At 33.1% G+C, this 16549-nt stretch overlaps 2 protein-coding genes across 5 annotated transcripts in view; both read left to right on the top strand.

Annotated features, from left to right (window-relative positions):
- The window catches only part of Idua (alpha-L-iduronidase), a 264927-nt gene that overhangs the window by 232258 nt on the left and 16120 nt on the right, over nt 1-16549 (top strand). The gene's annotated exons all lie outside the window — the stretch shown is intronic.
- Nucleotides 2188-11351, top strand: LOC140439524 (kinesin-like protein KIF3A). Its single transcript, XM_072529492.1, has 2 exons — nt 2188-3109; nt 10223-11351. The coding sequence occupies exons 1-2, from the start codon at nt 2284-2286 to the stop codon at nt 11173-11175; spliced, it is 1779 nt and encodes a 592-aa protein (XP_072385593.1). The 5' UTR covers nt 2188-2283; the 3' UTR covers nt 11176-11351.

Below are 16549 nucleotides of genomic sequence, written 5' to 3'. Positions count from 1 at the left end.
TGTGACTGTAAGAGAGATGATCGTGAAGATGACGGGAAATATGGAGGGATGGAATAGTGTTCACAATTACATCCGAGCAGTCATTAAAAAGAAAGAAGAAGAAGAGAAACACCAACCGGGCTAACGACAGAGATAAGATCTAATTACTATTTTAATGGGAATAAGTCGCAATTGAAAGTTAAAATAAGTTTAATGACGTTTGAATTTTTGATCTTTAATCTTGCACTGATAACTTATTTACACTCCAACAATTTTTAATAGAGAAAAGAATAGCGGTTGGTACCGAAGTACATTTAGCCTTCATCGATCTAGAAAAGGCGTATAATACAGTTCCAAGACTTAAATTGTGGCAAGCTTAACAACAACTCGACATTAGTCCATACCTTTTAGGAATAATCACAGAAGTATACAGGGATAACACTACTTACCTAAAAATCGGATATAGACTATCAGAGCTAATAAAAGTAACTCAAGGACTAAAATAAGGATGCAGTATGTCACCCTTACTGTTTAATTTATATATTGAGGCAGCCCTCCAAAATTGGAAAAACCACTGCCAGGATATGGGAATCCCCATAGGAAATAACGTACTGATTTTAGAATTTACTTAGATTTGAACTTAGAATTTACGATACAGCGTCTATAGAGAGAATATTTAAAATGGGGGTTACAAGTCAGCATGAAGAAAACAGAATATTTACTTAGTTATCAATTCAGATGCAAGGTTTGAAGTGTTGATAGACAAGGACCTGGAAAAATTTAAATATTTAGGTCCACTCATTGCTAAGAACGGCTTGGAAGAAACCGAAATTAAACACGAATTAATCAGGGATGTAAAATTGTAGGATGTCTGAACTCCTTATGGTGGGATCACAACATTTCCAAAAGGAACAAAAACAGAATAGGGCAAACCATGGTTGCCCTATTTATGCCAGAAGAAGCCAGAAGATAGTTGCCAGTTGAAATGGATTATTTGAGAAGAAGTGCTAGAACATCAAGACAGGAAAGGAAGACCAACGAATCTATAAGAAATAACATGAATGCTACAGAAACGGTCATTGACAGAATAGAAAGATGAGGTTCAAAATGGTTTGGACATCTATTGAGAATGACTGACGAACGTTGGCCCCAAAAACCTCACAGACGGAAGCCCCCTGGAAGAAAAAAAAGAGGTAGACCTCGACGCCCATGGAATGAAGAAATTAGAAGAGCGATGGAATCGAGAGGTTTGGAGCATGCCTTGGACCGGGAGGATTGGCAGAAGAGAACGGGAATACGGCGATAGCCGACTTCAAAATGTATTGTATTTACAAGTTGAATTAATGTCAAACGTCAATAACCTTATTTTAACCTTCAATTGTGGCTTATTGCCATTAAAATAGTAATTATTTTAAAATGCCACAAGAAAATAGCTTCAGAACAATAGCTAAGATCTAGATAAGAGAAGAGAGTGTTCCAAAAATGTCGTCAGCCTTACAGTGGCCACCCCACTTTCGGGGTATGGTACGTGCGACAGTCAAGGGCTCACAAGTAAGAGAGGGTGGTTTTAGTTGGTAGGCAGGATAATAGATACCTGAATCTTTGGCACTGCTATCTTTAGTACTTTATATTAAACTAAAACCCAAATTTTAGGGACTCAAAATGGAGGTAGCATGAAAAAATTTCAAAACCCCCCTGAGACAAATTCTGGGTGCGCCACTGATATCACATACGAAACGAGTGAAATTTCAAAGGTTTATATTTTTTGCCCCCTTATTTGTTTCACCTAGCGGTAAACACTCGCACTAAACTTTAAAAAATCCGCTTCCCTTATTATCCATGAGTTCTATCTTAGAGTTCTATATTATTTTATTATTACAAACGTCATTGATTATTTACTACATCTATGGTGAAAACAATTATTGTGAAAAATCTAGTGAGAGAATAATATTTTACAAATATTTGCCTAACTCTATACTCTCATATTAAGATTTTACTATGTAGTTGTTAAAATAGTGTTGTTAGTGTTAAAATATATTCTTTTTATTTTTACTGGCCTATGCTTTAGAAAACAAACAGTAAATTATATAAATATTCTTAGTAAATTTATTTTCGTCTATTTAATCACCTTAAGATTTTGTTGTATGACGTCAGCATAAGTTATCATAAGGAATTTACTAAAAATTTCCTTATCAATCTGACAATGACAGTGACGTTTAGATTTTCAAAACATTTCATTATTGATTTAGCATGATTTCACATTAAATTTCCTAAATAATTAGTGTACCTACATTATTTTAAAAAATGCTCGAGGTAAAAGATTCTAATCCAGATACAGTGGAAAATGTTCGTGTGTTTATCAGGATACGCCCACTAAAGGACAAAGAAAAATCTTCGGAAACCCAAAAGACTCTTTATTCAGACAATAACACAATATCTTTAAATAAAAATGGATTGATGAAAACGTTTACTTTTTGCAAAGTATTTGACGAGGTCAGTCAGCAAATAGACCTGTATAGACATGTTTCAGTGCCTATTGTGGAACAAGTTCTTAAAGGCTACAATGGAACAATATTTGCTTATGGTCAATCAGGAACAGGAAAGACTTATACCATGGTTGGTGATATTACGGATAATAATCGCAAAGGAATTGTTCCTAATATATTTTCTCACATTTTTGCACAAATAACTCTAGCGAATCATGAATATTCCTATGCTGTCACTGTTACTTATTTAGAAATATATAATGAAGAGATTCGAGATCTTTTATCAGACCAACCAAAGAAACTTACATTAAAAGAAAAACCTGGAATTGGTGTCTATGTCAAAGATCTTCTTGGATTTACAGTAGATTCCCTAGAAGGTGTTACAGAAATTCTTAAAAAAGGGAACAAAAATCGAGCTACTAGTTTTACCCAACTAAATGATGTAAGTTCCAGATCTCATGCAGTTTTTACAGTATTAATTGAAACTAAAAACCATACTACCAATAAAACAACATTTGGAAAACTTAATTTAGTAGATCTGGCAGGTTCTGAAAGAGTACACAAAAGTTTAGCTACAGGAGATAGACTGAGAGAGGCAGGAAAAATTAATTTGTCCTTATCAGTGCTTGGGAATGTTATATCAGGTAAGTAATAATTAATATGTTTTATGTGATAGAGGAAGCTTAGTAAGATTTATGCTGATTATGATGTTACATATTTGTTTAAAGAATAATAATAATGTTATAATTCTCAAGTATTGGATATATTGCACTTTAAGATCAATGACATTCAACTATATAATACATATAGAATAAATAAGCTTTTGATAGTGGGACAATAAATAAAATGCCTAAGACCCTCGCATAATGGGCATACTTATCTAGTAAGTATAACAGGCTATTAGACACACTCTCAACCATGTTGTTCAACCTAGTTCTCAAAGGTCCAAAAAGTCACTGTAATTGGTAATATAAATACCAAGTCAGAAAAAATTACTTCATATGCAGATGGTATAGTTGTGATTAGATTAGCATAAGCAACACCTTACACCCATTTGAATATACTCTGTGTACTTTAACTTTGGCTAAGTTTTTATCATACAGATTTCTTATTAGATTAACTAGGTGGTTAGTTTATTTAATATTGATATTTTCTATTATACACCAGAGATGATCCCAGTTTACTGAATCGAAATCCCTGGTGTAATCTACAAAATGGCCTTGGTATATTGTGTTCCCTCACTTTTTCTATTATCTATCTGGTGTTCAATATCTGCTCTTTTGTTCGTTTTCTTAGTATGAATTTGCATTGTCCTTCCCCTCTCTCTGGAAGTAGAAAGAAAGATCTTTGCCCAGTCATTGATTATGTAGTAGGATTGCATGAGAAATAAGGGTAATGGTTCTGTAATTGCTGCATATGATTAGTGATCCTTATTTATGGATAGGGATAAAGATAGATTTGCACCACCCATTAAGACATTCACCTTTAATCAATATCATGTTGCATATATCCAGTATTACATCTATGCCAATCTCGCCCATTGCTTTTAGAGTCTCTGCTGGTATGCCATATATCCCTCGAGTTTTTCGTTTCTCATTTTTTTTGGTTGAAGGCCTTCTCTACTTTTGTTTATAAAATAATTATTTCTGCCTCTTTGATTGCATGTCTCTTGTGAGACTGATGCATCTTCCGAAGTGTCCCTGTATAATTCTGAGCAGTAATTTTTCCAGGTTTCTGCAATGCTCTCTATGTAGGTTTGTACTTCTCCAATATGGCCTTAAATGACTTGAACTTGTGCATGTTGCTAAAGTTCTTGACACACATAATTTGTATGGTCGTTTTTAGCTTTGATGCATATGCATTTTATTTTATTGGGTAGCTTCGCTCTTTCTTGAATGTTGTTTCATGGTTTTGTGCTATGTTGTAGCATAACTTCTTTTTTCCCTTAATTCCAATGTTTTTCTCTCCTGACATCCAATGCTTGTTCTTTTGAATTTCATGCAGTGTGCACTCTTTTTCCATTGAATGTATCCAGATTTTTATTCCATTCCATGGTTTATTTGTGTCTTCTAATATTTTTGGTTTTTCCTTGTTTATCAGTTCCATCTGAAATCCTTCTACATCATTTTTACCCTGTTTTGTTTGATCCATTTTTCAAGTTGTGTAGTAGTTTGAGCCTGCAATTCATTTTTAGTAGTTTATGGTCTAATGTACAGTATGCTCTGTCATCCTCCTAATAATATATACTGGCTAATTATATATGAATGTAAGAGGGTGGTGGAGAAGGGCACAAGAGAGTGAATGGATGGAAAGGGAAAGACATGCAAAGACCCACTTAGAGTTATAAAGCCAAAAGAAGAATATAATATTAATAAGAATAAATTTTGTTTTTGATTATTTTATTTTAATATTTCAGTAAGGAATAATAAGATCTTTGGAGGGACAACTGTCAAACATCAGAATAAAAGTCTTAATTTTAAATACTTACTTAAAATATTCTCAAGAAATCAGTAAATATTTCTTTATCTGTCTCCGTTTCTTCCTGTATTTCTTTTCCAGTGTTTTATTTTCATAGTTTGTATATTGTTTTCCATAATATCCCACCACCTTATTCTCAGTCTCGCTTGGCTTCTTTGTTGGATTGGGATTAATCTTGTGACTTTTTTGGTGATCTCGTTTGCTGGTCTTCTGATGATGTGTTATATCCATTCCAAGCGTTTTAACTTAATTACTTTCACTCTATTTTCGTTTTCTCACTCTTTTGTATCTCTGTTTCTTTTAAGTTTCCTCCTCCATATGGGGCGATTTCCGATCCTAGAATTGTTCTCATTATTTTCCTTTCATTTCTTATTACGTTTTCTTGTTCTTTTTTGTTCATTACTGTCGTTCCCATAGCATAATATGTGATAATTGGCTGTATCAGTGTTTTTATATCTTTATCTTTTTTTTTAGGTTTCTGTCTTTAAGCATCTTTCTGGTTCCTCCAAAGGCTTAGTTTCTCTTTACGATTCTTTCTTGGATTATTTCTTTTCCAGTTGTTTATCTGTTTACTACTCTTACAAAGAAATGTAATTAACTATTAAAAATTAGGTACAAATACTTATATTACTTGACCTCGCTAATATTTTTCTTTAGAATATTGGTAGTCTGTTTATCTATATTAGAAAGCATCCATGTATCAAATCCATGACTTAGATACCTACATTTAACACTAGTAGCACTATCATTTTTGCATACATAGAAGCACCGGACAGGTCAAAATGACGGGTATTAGACTTTTCTATCGCCAGCCTTTTTTGTATAATTTTTTACTTGAAAAAAACCTATATTTAGTTAATACCTACTAATAAAAGACATATTTAGTTAATTTAAACAAATTATTTAAATATTTAACCACAATTTATGCAGTAGAAAAAATTTTCAAGACCCACACACAAATTTTTTACATATATGACAAATTTCACATGTTTTATTTTTGTTGCAATTCCCTGTTTGGTAGTGCCTACATTTATTATTTGATTTCTTTGTTGTACCCCTTGGATTTGTATCCATCGATGTCCTGCCCTTAGTCATAATGATCTAGTCGCAATACTTCTGCTAACTGAAGTAGGAAATGTTGCCTAGATATTTGACTGCCAGTAACTTCCTTATATAGAATTCATTCAAGCATTTATTTCTGCCATATCAAAAATATTAAAAAAAAACTTGCAGCGGCCATCTTCTTGGAGCTGATTTGGTTCAATACTGTCTGGCCATCTGATCTACAATGTCTACTCCGTATTTTGTGTGGTTGTAGTAGGTAATGGTTTCAGGTTTCTTCTTTTTATCTGTGCCTATTTCAATATTATCTGAGTGTAGAGAACTCAGCACTAGAACATTTTTGTTCATTTTTCTCTGGTACACCGTTAGCGCCAAGTCTTTATGTTTGAAAATTTTTGTTTTGTACAATTACACCGTTTCGTTTTTTATTGACGGCGGAATATCATTTCTTGCTCGGTTTATTGTTCCAACAATGCTGGTAGCCTTATTTCGTAATTCTTTTGCCAACTTTACGGACGTAAAGTAAATTAAAAATAAATATGAATGAGTAATACAGATGGTCAAAAATAGAAAGCGTCCAAAATAGACCGCATTCGGTGCTTCTATGTAGAGCTTAACATATTTCAAAGAGTAACTACACTAAGTACCTGTAAAAAATTATAATCCTCAAACTGCTATAGGAAAAGTCTTATATTATCAAGTTTCTAAAATAATTATGAATAAGTAATACAGATGTTCAAAAATAGAAAGCGGTCAAAATGACCGCTCTGGTGCTTCTAGTGTGTTAAGATATTTAACAAAGTGTGGTTAAGTTCTGCAGTCAGCTACTCACTTATTAGTACCTACATACAATGGATAGTGCTTCTAATGTGGTCTAAATTAAGTATACAGTGCGTCCGTAAAGTATGGAATAAACTCGATATTTCCTAAATGAAAAGCCTTTTTAAAAAAATCTAAAACACGCCGATTTTTAATTTTAATGTTCTACATTTTACAATAAAAAAATTTCATTATACAAAATTATACACATTAAGGTAGTGACGTCATCGGCTCTTTTTTTAAATGTAACATCCTGTATTTTAGGACATTTTTAGATTGATAAAAATGAGCTGATTCCAAAAAAGTATAATACTGGGGTCTAGCGGATATAATTTGAAAGATTAGAAAATTAATTTTTATTGATTTCTAATATTAATAAATTATAATAAATAACTTGAAAGTAATCCAGTAATTAATACATGACTTTATCTTAAATGTTCGAATTGTAGCCCTTGTTGTATTTGACAGTAACCCAAATGTTGTACAAATTCTTGTAGAACCTTGTTTATGGTCTCTTAAGACATATTGTTTATTTCTTTACGAATTCTTGTTTTTAAGTCTTCAATATTTACAGATTTCGTTCTATAAACAACATTCTTCAAATAACCCCACATAAATTAATCCGAAGGATTGAGGTCTGGCGACCTCGCTGGCCATTCAATATGTCTACGTCCTTAAATCCACCTGTTCGGAAAAATTTCGTTTAGGTTCTTTCGAACATCTACAGCATAATGCGGAGGCGCACGATCCTGTTAAAACCATAAACTTTCATTAAAACCTCCAGGATTAATTCTACTGGGGAATAAATTAACTAAAGTAGGTACGAGATACCCCCTTAAAAACTAAAGGTGTGCTGGCCCGTTTAAATTACCTTCGAAAAAGTGGGGTCCGATGATTTTATTTCTTTCAATGCCAGACCATACGTTTACCTTTTGCGGGTATTGTGTATGATGTTCCCGCATCCAGTTGGAGTTTTCTTTTGTCCAGTATCTACATACAATTCTGACGGCTGACCTCTCAATTTAATGTGCATGTAGCCTCATCAGAAAAAATAATATTTTGAACCAAAAGATTGGTTCAGTTGGCAGTTATCCATCATTGTTTCGCAAAATTGTATTCTTTTATCTGGATCATCCTCGTTTAATTCCTGTACAAGTGTGTATCTAAAGAGGTACCGTTTTTCAAGTTTTATTACTTTGTGACCGTTGTTTTGCAAACATCGAGATCACGACTAACCTTACGAACAGAAGTGTGCGCATCTTCTTCAAAAGCAAGTAGAATATCTAATGTATCATAATTTACAGAGGGACGACCTGATTTGCGTGCGTTTTCAACCGTACCAGTTTCTCGAAATTTATTTTTAATCTTATGTACTGTTGACTGCGTTATGGGTCTTTCTGAATATTGTCTCCATACCCAATCATCATAAGTATTTCAATTCTTTGCTTTACACTCAAATTCATTTCTACTTAAAATAAATTTTAAGCAATAATACAGAACATTCACGAATTAATACAATTATTGTATTACTTAATTGTTATTGAACGTTACTAAAATAATTACCTTTCACTAAAAACTAGTAGTAGGCTACTTTTTTGTAATTTATAATAAATAATTTATTTTCTAAGCGCATACCTTTCAAATTCTATCCATTAGACCCCGAGTATTATACTTTTTTGGAAACTTCTGTACTGCCCCAGCGACTGGTGACTTAAGTTTTGTGGCTTCTTACTTGCAGCTCCATTTCACGCTTCTCTGGGTGGTGAAAGCCATATGTGTTTCCATCTCAGCACAAGTCTTGGAAAAAAGAGTAACAATCCACTGTTATTGAAGAGCAGTAACCCTTCGAATTAAAGCAAAAAAGGTAATTTGGATGCCAGTCTTCCAAAAAATATCTTTAATCATGTTTTCCTATCTTTGGTAAAGTTAATTTTCTTAAGTGTGCATAATTCTCAAGTGTGTTAATTTTCTATAATTGCGCATAGTCTGTATCAAATAACTTATTCTTTAATTTATAATGTCTACTACTAAATAAGAGTTAAAAAATCTTACTAATCTGTTTTAAACACACAAGACTTGTTTTTCAACAGTTTTTCAACATCGTTGATATCTGTAAAGAGGTACATATATTTATTCATTATCTCTCAATAGACCAACGATTCTATTTCAATAAAAAAATGTCAAAATGCACGAAAGCATGACCTGAAAAGGAAAACAGAAGGATTTACAAAGAAGCTATCAATATCTCCACAAGAAAAACAAAATTTCTTTAGCTCGCTGTATACCATAAATCACAAATCCTTCATAACAGGAATATAATTAAAAAGACCCCTTCGGGCTATATCACAACAGAACGTTTTCAGACTAACAAGTCCATCATCAGTGCATTTACCAGGTGTACATGAGTCAAGCCACTAAATATTTGGGTAAAAACCCTTAAAATGGTACAAAATCTATTATTTAATAAATCTTTGTTATTAAGTTTGTGTGATGTTAAAATTCTTAACAGATACCCAACATGACAACGTAAGACTTCCAATTTGGGGGTTGCTATCTCTGTATGGGCTCTAGATGACAACTTCTAGAGCATGTCCCGTTGATATTTGCGGTAAACGGCAACTTTGTGCATAGTTAAAGATTGCGCTCTACCCCACAGAGGACACTGGAACGTTTTGACACGAAATAATGAACGAAGGTGGGATACTTTTGAGATGGACCTCCTATGAAGAAAATATTCCAAAACTTACTCCATACAACTGCTTGTATGATTACATATTAAAAAAAAATATTTATACCATAATGTCCTTTAAAAGCAGGTACATAATGTTTACGGACTAAGTGTTATAGACGTCTAATCAACATTATTTAGAGTATTTGGAGACTATAAGGTATAAACAAAAATTCCAACGCCTAGTACAGCTCGTACTATTTAATGGACTGTATTCTTCTTGCAGTGCTTTTTCCGTAACTTGGCTGTAATTGTGTGAAATTGATTCTTTTGATGAACATTTTTTTCCTCTGATAGCAAGTATTTTTCATTGTATAGTTTCAGAATTTTTTTATAAGTTTACCATGAAGTGTATGCTAGAACAATCAGCAACAAATGGACAGAATATTCTTTTTTTAAGAATTGCTATTTAGTCCCTTTGGACTGGGATGGTGGTTAGTTATCAAAAGTTAAAACGAATTAATGGACAATTATTTTATATCACATGAACTTATTTTCCGAAAATGTTAGATTTGAATCTTTATAAGGGGGTTCCTGTGTTTTAAAACTTAAATAGTTGCCAATTTACCAAAATTGTAAAATTATATAATGTTGACTAAGCTTTCTCTAATACACTACAGATTTTTTACTTGTTAATATATTGTGTTAATATATGCATTTTTATTTTTAGCATTGGTAGATGGCAAAGCCACCCACATACCTTACAGAAATTCCAAGCTCACTCGCTTGTTACAAGATTCTCTAGGAGGAAACTCTTTAACTGCTATGATAGCTATGGTAAGCCCCAGAGCTCAAGATTGTGAAGAAACTTTATACACACTCATGTATGCTGACAGAGTAAAGCACATTCAAAATCATGTTAAAGCTAATGTAGAAGCTAAAAGTGTCATAGAAACTTTTGAAAGCAAAATTGCAGAACTCAGAGAACAGTTGATTCTTCTTGAAGCCAGGGAGGAAAAGCTGGAGAAGAAAGAGAAGAAGCGAACCAAGAGTGCCGTGCATAATAATGAATTAGAGGATATAGAGTCTGAGAAGAGTACCTTACAAAATAAAATAAATATAATTCAAAAGAAAATTCTTGTAGGTGGGGAAAATCTGGTAGAAAAGGCTCAACAACAAATGGAACTCTTAGAGCATGTAGATAAAGAGTTGCAGCATTTGGATACATCACATTCCATATTGAAAGAGATTCTTCTACACAAAGAAAAAGAAAAAACAATTGTTAAGAAAGAATATGCTGATCTTAAAGAAGAAGACAAAGCTCTGGATTCTAAACTAGAAGAAGTTGACAAATTGATCTCTAAAGCGGTAGAAATACTGAAAGCTAAAGAAAACGAATACCAAAATGAAATTTGCACGTTATTGTATAACAATAAATCTTTGGCAAAGGAAACATCTTTAGCACAATTTGTTATAAAAGAAAGCATTCCAAAGGAATATTTATCAGACCTCAAGAGTAGTATTATCTGGGATGAAAATACCCAGGAATGGCAAGTTAAAGGCATTGCTTATTGTGGAAACAATCTTAGAAGAACAGTTAGTCGTGGGGAAGTCAAGAAGAAAAACCCGGACTCTGTGTATTTGAGTTACCCGAAAAGAAGCAAACTAAAACCAAGAAATTAATTGCAGTGATATTAATATTATTTATTTGTTGAGTATTATTGTTTTATTTATATATTTTATTTTTTTTAATGCTTCTCATTTAACGCTTTTTTGATATTAAGTTTATAAAAAGCACCAAAAAATTTATGCAGGAATATTTCTTCAAATATATGTTTGGAAAACTGATGCAAAAAGTACATTGTGTTGTTTTATTTATAAATAATATTTTATTCTGCTTTAATTGAAGGGGGTATGTTCACGCTGCAGTTAAAATGAGTGGCATTCATATAACCTAATGTTTAACTATTCTTTGAATAGATGGCAGCACGTACATTATATATTCTAATATTTTAATTTTCCCGAAAGATATAGTAGACCAGGGCGGGTCTGTAAAAAATTTGGATGTGAGATGGGCATTCGGATTTTTGCAGAAATATTTAGATCTTCAGTAATATTAATTGAGTTATCCTCCCTCTCAAATAGGTAGGGAACATTAATAAAAAAATTAAAATATTTAAAAATTACTAAAAACATCGAAATGTTTTACATTCCTTTGCTTATAGCTTTTAAACAATTCATTTTGGAGGACAGTCGTAATAAAATAAAATGGCAAAAATTACGTTTTCTATAAGATGCACCTGGTTAAAAATGTTTTAATTTATTACCGTTGCTGCAAAATAGCAATAAATACAAAAAAGAGGTGGAAACATGCATTTTCTTATTTATTGTATTTCAACGACTTATGTTACACTTAGGACCTTCATAATTCGTCTATATAGTAAAACAGTGATTCAAATTTCATTAAAATCGCTTAAACAAATTTCGTATAAAATTTTGCAATCTAAATTTAAAAAAAAATTGATTTTTTTTAAATCTTGCACAACAAAAACTAGACCTTATAGAAGTTTGCCAATTTTTTTAACTTATAAAAACGTACTTAACATATCTAAAGTACTTTATGAAATTAAAATCGGATTATTTGGACGGCCTCAAGAATTTTTTTAAATTATAAACAATTTTCTGGTTTATAAACAAATAGAATATCTCGGTATCTATTAGCTTAAATTAAATTCAAGAAACGGCTTTGGAAAAGATTCAGCAAGACGGTTTTTATAAAAGAAAAAAGTTGAATTACGAGCAGTAGTTCCTGAGATATAACCGGTCAAAGTTGACCGGCATTTGCGACAAAGTTATAAAAAATAGGAGAATAATCTTTAAACCATTACCTCTTTCATTCTGAGCTCTTTCTCAATAAAAATTTTCATATCTTCAAGATATGTACAACATATATTATAATAATAAAAACCATCGGTACTGCGCCTGAAGAATACCAAAAAAATTAGGTTGGAGCAGTATCCCAAGCACACACACACCAATTGAATTTAAAATATCAAAATCGGTATATGTAAAAAAATTAATTTTCTTGGCTTTCAATGAAGCAATTTCCTTCATTTTTTTTAATCTGACGTATCTCGGATAGAGCCATCTAAAAAATTCATTACAAAATGTTGGGAGATGCTTTAGTTTTAATTAAGTTTAAATTAATTTATTTATACTCCGGTCGTCAGAAACGAAAATGCCACTCAACCTCTAAAAATCATACGAACAAGCTGAATTTTTCTGAGAATGTTTGTTTTGGGACACCAAAAATATGCCAAACTATTAATTATTCCCACCCCCGGCTTCTCCCCAAAACCACCACTCCCTTCTAAGGAAAAACGGAAAAATCGATTTAATAAGAATCTCTACGTCGTAGAAACAAGTATCTCAAATCAAAAATGTCGCTGAGACAATTTGAAAAAAGATGTTTAAAATAAACCGTTCTCTTAAAAACATTGCTTGGAACGACGCGGCTATGCGCGTAAAATCAATTTTAGATAAAATTTGTATCAATTCGACGGTAAAAATTCGATTTTTGGATCAGAGTGTCCTATTGACTGTCTATAGCCTATTGAGTGTCTATAGCTAAAGTTGTTGTATCGTGTTGTTGTTCATTTATCTTTGAGGCTAAGTTCCTGTTTTGATTTTGAGTGTTGTTTTTTAGTTTTATAAACATTTTAAATAGTGTATACTAGCCTTGTTTCCTAATTTTGATTGACTGAATATTTTTTAATAATTCTAAGTATTGACAATAGAACAAAACTTAAACACTAAAAAGTGTATTATTTATCCTACTTTTTTTTTATTTTTTTTTAATATTATTTTTTCAAAATTAAAATTTAATAAAAATAATCATATTTTTCTTCATTCTTTTTTGTGTAGAAAATTATGAGAATAGGAAAATCAAATGTAATATGAACAAAATTTTACTAATCTCTATAATCAATTGGAACCAGTTTTAACCTTGTTTAAGCTTCACGTTTCTTCAAGTAAGGGGTACTCCTCTTTTTTTTTGGAGGAGTAGTGGTGGTGTGATAAAACGTGATAAATGATGTTTTGTGTGGAGAAGTAGTAGACTACTAAGGAGCTGGGGATCAGAAGATGACGTATTTGTGTGGACGATGTGTTAAGAAGCGCACAAGAGGAATTTGGGTGAGCTTTGCCAAACATTTCGAAGGAGGTACTTCAGGGGTTACCAGCCATACAATGGGAACGGCTCTTAATCAGCAATTGGCGTGCAGTTGTTAGCTGCGATATTTGATGGTGGTTGTTTCTCATCATCATCATTGGTGCTACAGCCCTATAAAAGAGCCTCGACCTTCCCAAGTCTATTACGCCAGTCAGTTCTATCCATTGCCAACTGTTGCCAGTTTGCTGCGCCTATTTGTCTACCATCCTTATCTACACCATCCCTCCATCTGAGTTTTGGTCTACCCCTACTTCTACTTCCCACAGGTTGTGACATAAGGATTCTTCTAGGAGGGTTGTTCTGCTGTGATCTTTCCAGATGTCCTGCCCTTCTTAGTCTTCCTATTTTTATAAAGGATACTACGTCTTTACCACCAAATATATGTTTATATCTGTGATATATCTCGTAGTTGTACCTCCTTCTCCAAACACCATTTTCACAGATGCCACCAAATATTCTTCTCAGGATCCTTCGTTCAAATATAAGCAGGAAATTTTCATCTGCCTTGGAAATGGTCTATGTCTCCGACCTATATGTCAACACTGGTTGTATAAGGGTTTTGTATATGGTTATTTTTGTTTTTTGGCTTAAGTTTTTGCTTCTCATATGTCTACTCAGTCCAAAATAGCATTTGTTTGCTAGGATTATTCTTCGCTTGATTTTTTCCGTCATGACGTTCTCCTTAGTGATCACGGAGCCTAAGTATGTGAATTTGTCCACCACTTCAAAGGTAGAATTATCAACCGTGAATTGGTGGCCGATGTTTCTGGCTCTATTGTTGGGTGTTGATGCCATTATCTTAGTTTTATTTTCATTTACTTGCAGGCCCATATTTTTTGAGGTGTTTGACAAGGTGGTATACATTTCTTCTAGCTTGCGGGTTGTGCGGGCAACTAGATCAACATCATCTGCATATGCCAAAATTTGGGATGATTTATTAAAAATGTTTCCTCTGCTGTCTATTTGGGCATCCCTGACCGCCTTTTCCAAAGCTATGTTAAAAAGGAGACACGCCAGCGCATCTCCCTGTCGCAGCCCAACATGCGTTTCAAATGCCTGTGATTGTTCGCCCTGTATTTCGACTTTGCAAACAACTTTACGCATTGTAGCCTTAACCAATCTTATCAGTTTATCGGGGATGTGGAATTTATCCATGGCTTCATACAATTTATTTCTTAGGACACTATCATAGGCCGATATAAAATCTACGAAAAGATGGTATGTGTCGATATTGAATTCATTGGTTTTTTCCAGTATTTGCCTTAGCACAAAGATCTGGTCTGTTGTTGATCGACCAGGCCTAAAACCACTTTGATATTCGCCAAGAAGCTCCTCTCAATATTCACTCAGGCGACCATATAAAATACTCGAAAATATTTTGTATGCTGTATTAAGGAGGGTTATTCCCCTATAGTTTCTACATTCTAATTCATCGCCCTTTTTGTGTAGCGGGCAAACGATCCCAATACACCACTCTTTTGGGATTTGTTTCTCATTCCAGGCTCTCAGTATGATTTTATATATATGATTAGTCAGAGTAGCACCTCCACATTTAATAAGTTCCGCGGCTATACCACTTCCTGGAGATTTATTATTTTTTAGGTGTTTTATTGCATCCTGTACTTCCTGAATTGATGGAGGCTCCAATGGTGTATTGTTGTTTGCTCCTGGGGGTGGTTGATTTGGATCTTTTACTTCGATAGTCAGCAGTTCTTTATAGTGTTCCACCCACCTTTTCAATACTTCTTCGTTTGTATTGAGCATATGCCCCTCTTTATCCTTACATAGTCCGATCCTTGGTTTAAATTCTTTTCTTGCTTTATTTAGATTTTTATAGAATTTTCTTGTTTGATTTTCCTTTTTTAATGACTCAAGTTCTTCCAATATTCTATTTTCATAAGTTCGCTTTTTTCTCCGATGGATGTACTTCTCTTCTCTTCTGAGATCTTTATATTATTGTTCTTTTTCTCGGGTTCTTCTTTGCTGCATCAGTTTATATGCATTGTTCTTTTTTCTTGTAATGTCCTCGCACTTAGCATCGAACCATTCATTGCGTGGTGGTGGTCTTTGCGGCCCTAGAATGGATTTGGAATGGTTTCTAGGATTTCAAAATACTCCTCAGGAAGCTCATGTCCAGTGTTTTGTAGAAGTTTAGCTGGAGGGAACGGAACGGAAGTATTTGCCCTCGACGATTGCAAGGAGTCTTTAGTATTTGTTTGGCTCGGTTGTTCGAGCCTGTGATGGTATGAAGGACATACCTCCTGCTGAGGGATAGGATTCTGTCCTTATCTGGTGTTATGTTTGCGAGTGTGTATATATGTGCTGATGGATTTTATATTAATTTGATGACTATGGCACTTCAACAAAAGAGACTTTTTGATAATGTAGGTAACCTAAGGGTAAATTCTCACTAATAGATACAAAACGTTAATTCGTTTGGAAATATTTTATTACTTATTGTATTTAGACGGCATTCAGATGACAATTATTAATTCTTTTCATTTTAAATTTGCAATTGTTTGAAAGACAAGCAAATAATTACCAAAAAAGGGATTAAGCTAATTCTCAAGTGAATAAAGATTGAGTTACTATTTATTTATAAGAACAGTAATTCTAAGAAATCTAAAATGTAAATCCGTTGAAAAACAGCGTCACTAAGATAAAAAATTTTTTCATATCGAATATCAACAGGATAAGTTTTTTCCTCAGAAAATTTCACATTTTCATCTCATTTTCAATTATTACTCTTGATATCTTGAGTTTCCGACCATACACTTTTATAGCGCCAACTTACAAATTACCTGATTCTATGTCAATTAACCATGA

The sequence above is a fragment of the Diabrotica undecimpunctata genome, chromosome 4, assembly GCF_040954645.1.
Source record: "Diabrotica undecimpunctata isolate CICGRU chromosome 4, icDiaUnde3, whole genome shotgun sequence".
In the NCBI taxonomy this organism is placed as follows: Eukaryota; Metazoa; Arthropoda; class Insecta; order Coleoptera; family Chrysomelidae; genus Diabrotica; species Diabrotica undecimpunctata.
This window is presented reverse-complemented; position numbering and strand designations above follow the sequence as displayed.

Excerpts from the sequence above, each read along its gene's own strand:
- LOC140439524 (XM_072529492.1), top strand. The coding sequence starts at position 2,284 with ATGCTCGAGGTAAAAGATTCTAATCCAGATACAGTGGAAAATGTTCGT. Across the intron at positions 3,110-10,222 it reads GCTTGGGAATGTTATATCAG|CATTGGTAGATGGCAAAGCC; the intron begins GTAAGTAATAAT and ends TTTTATTTTTAG.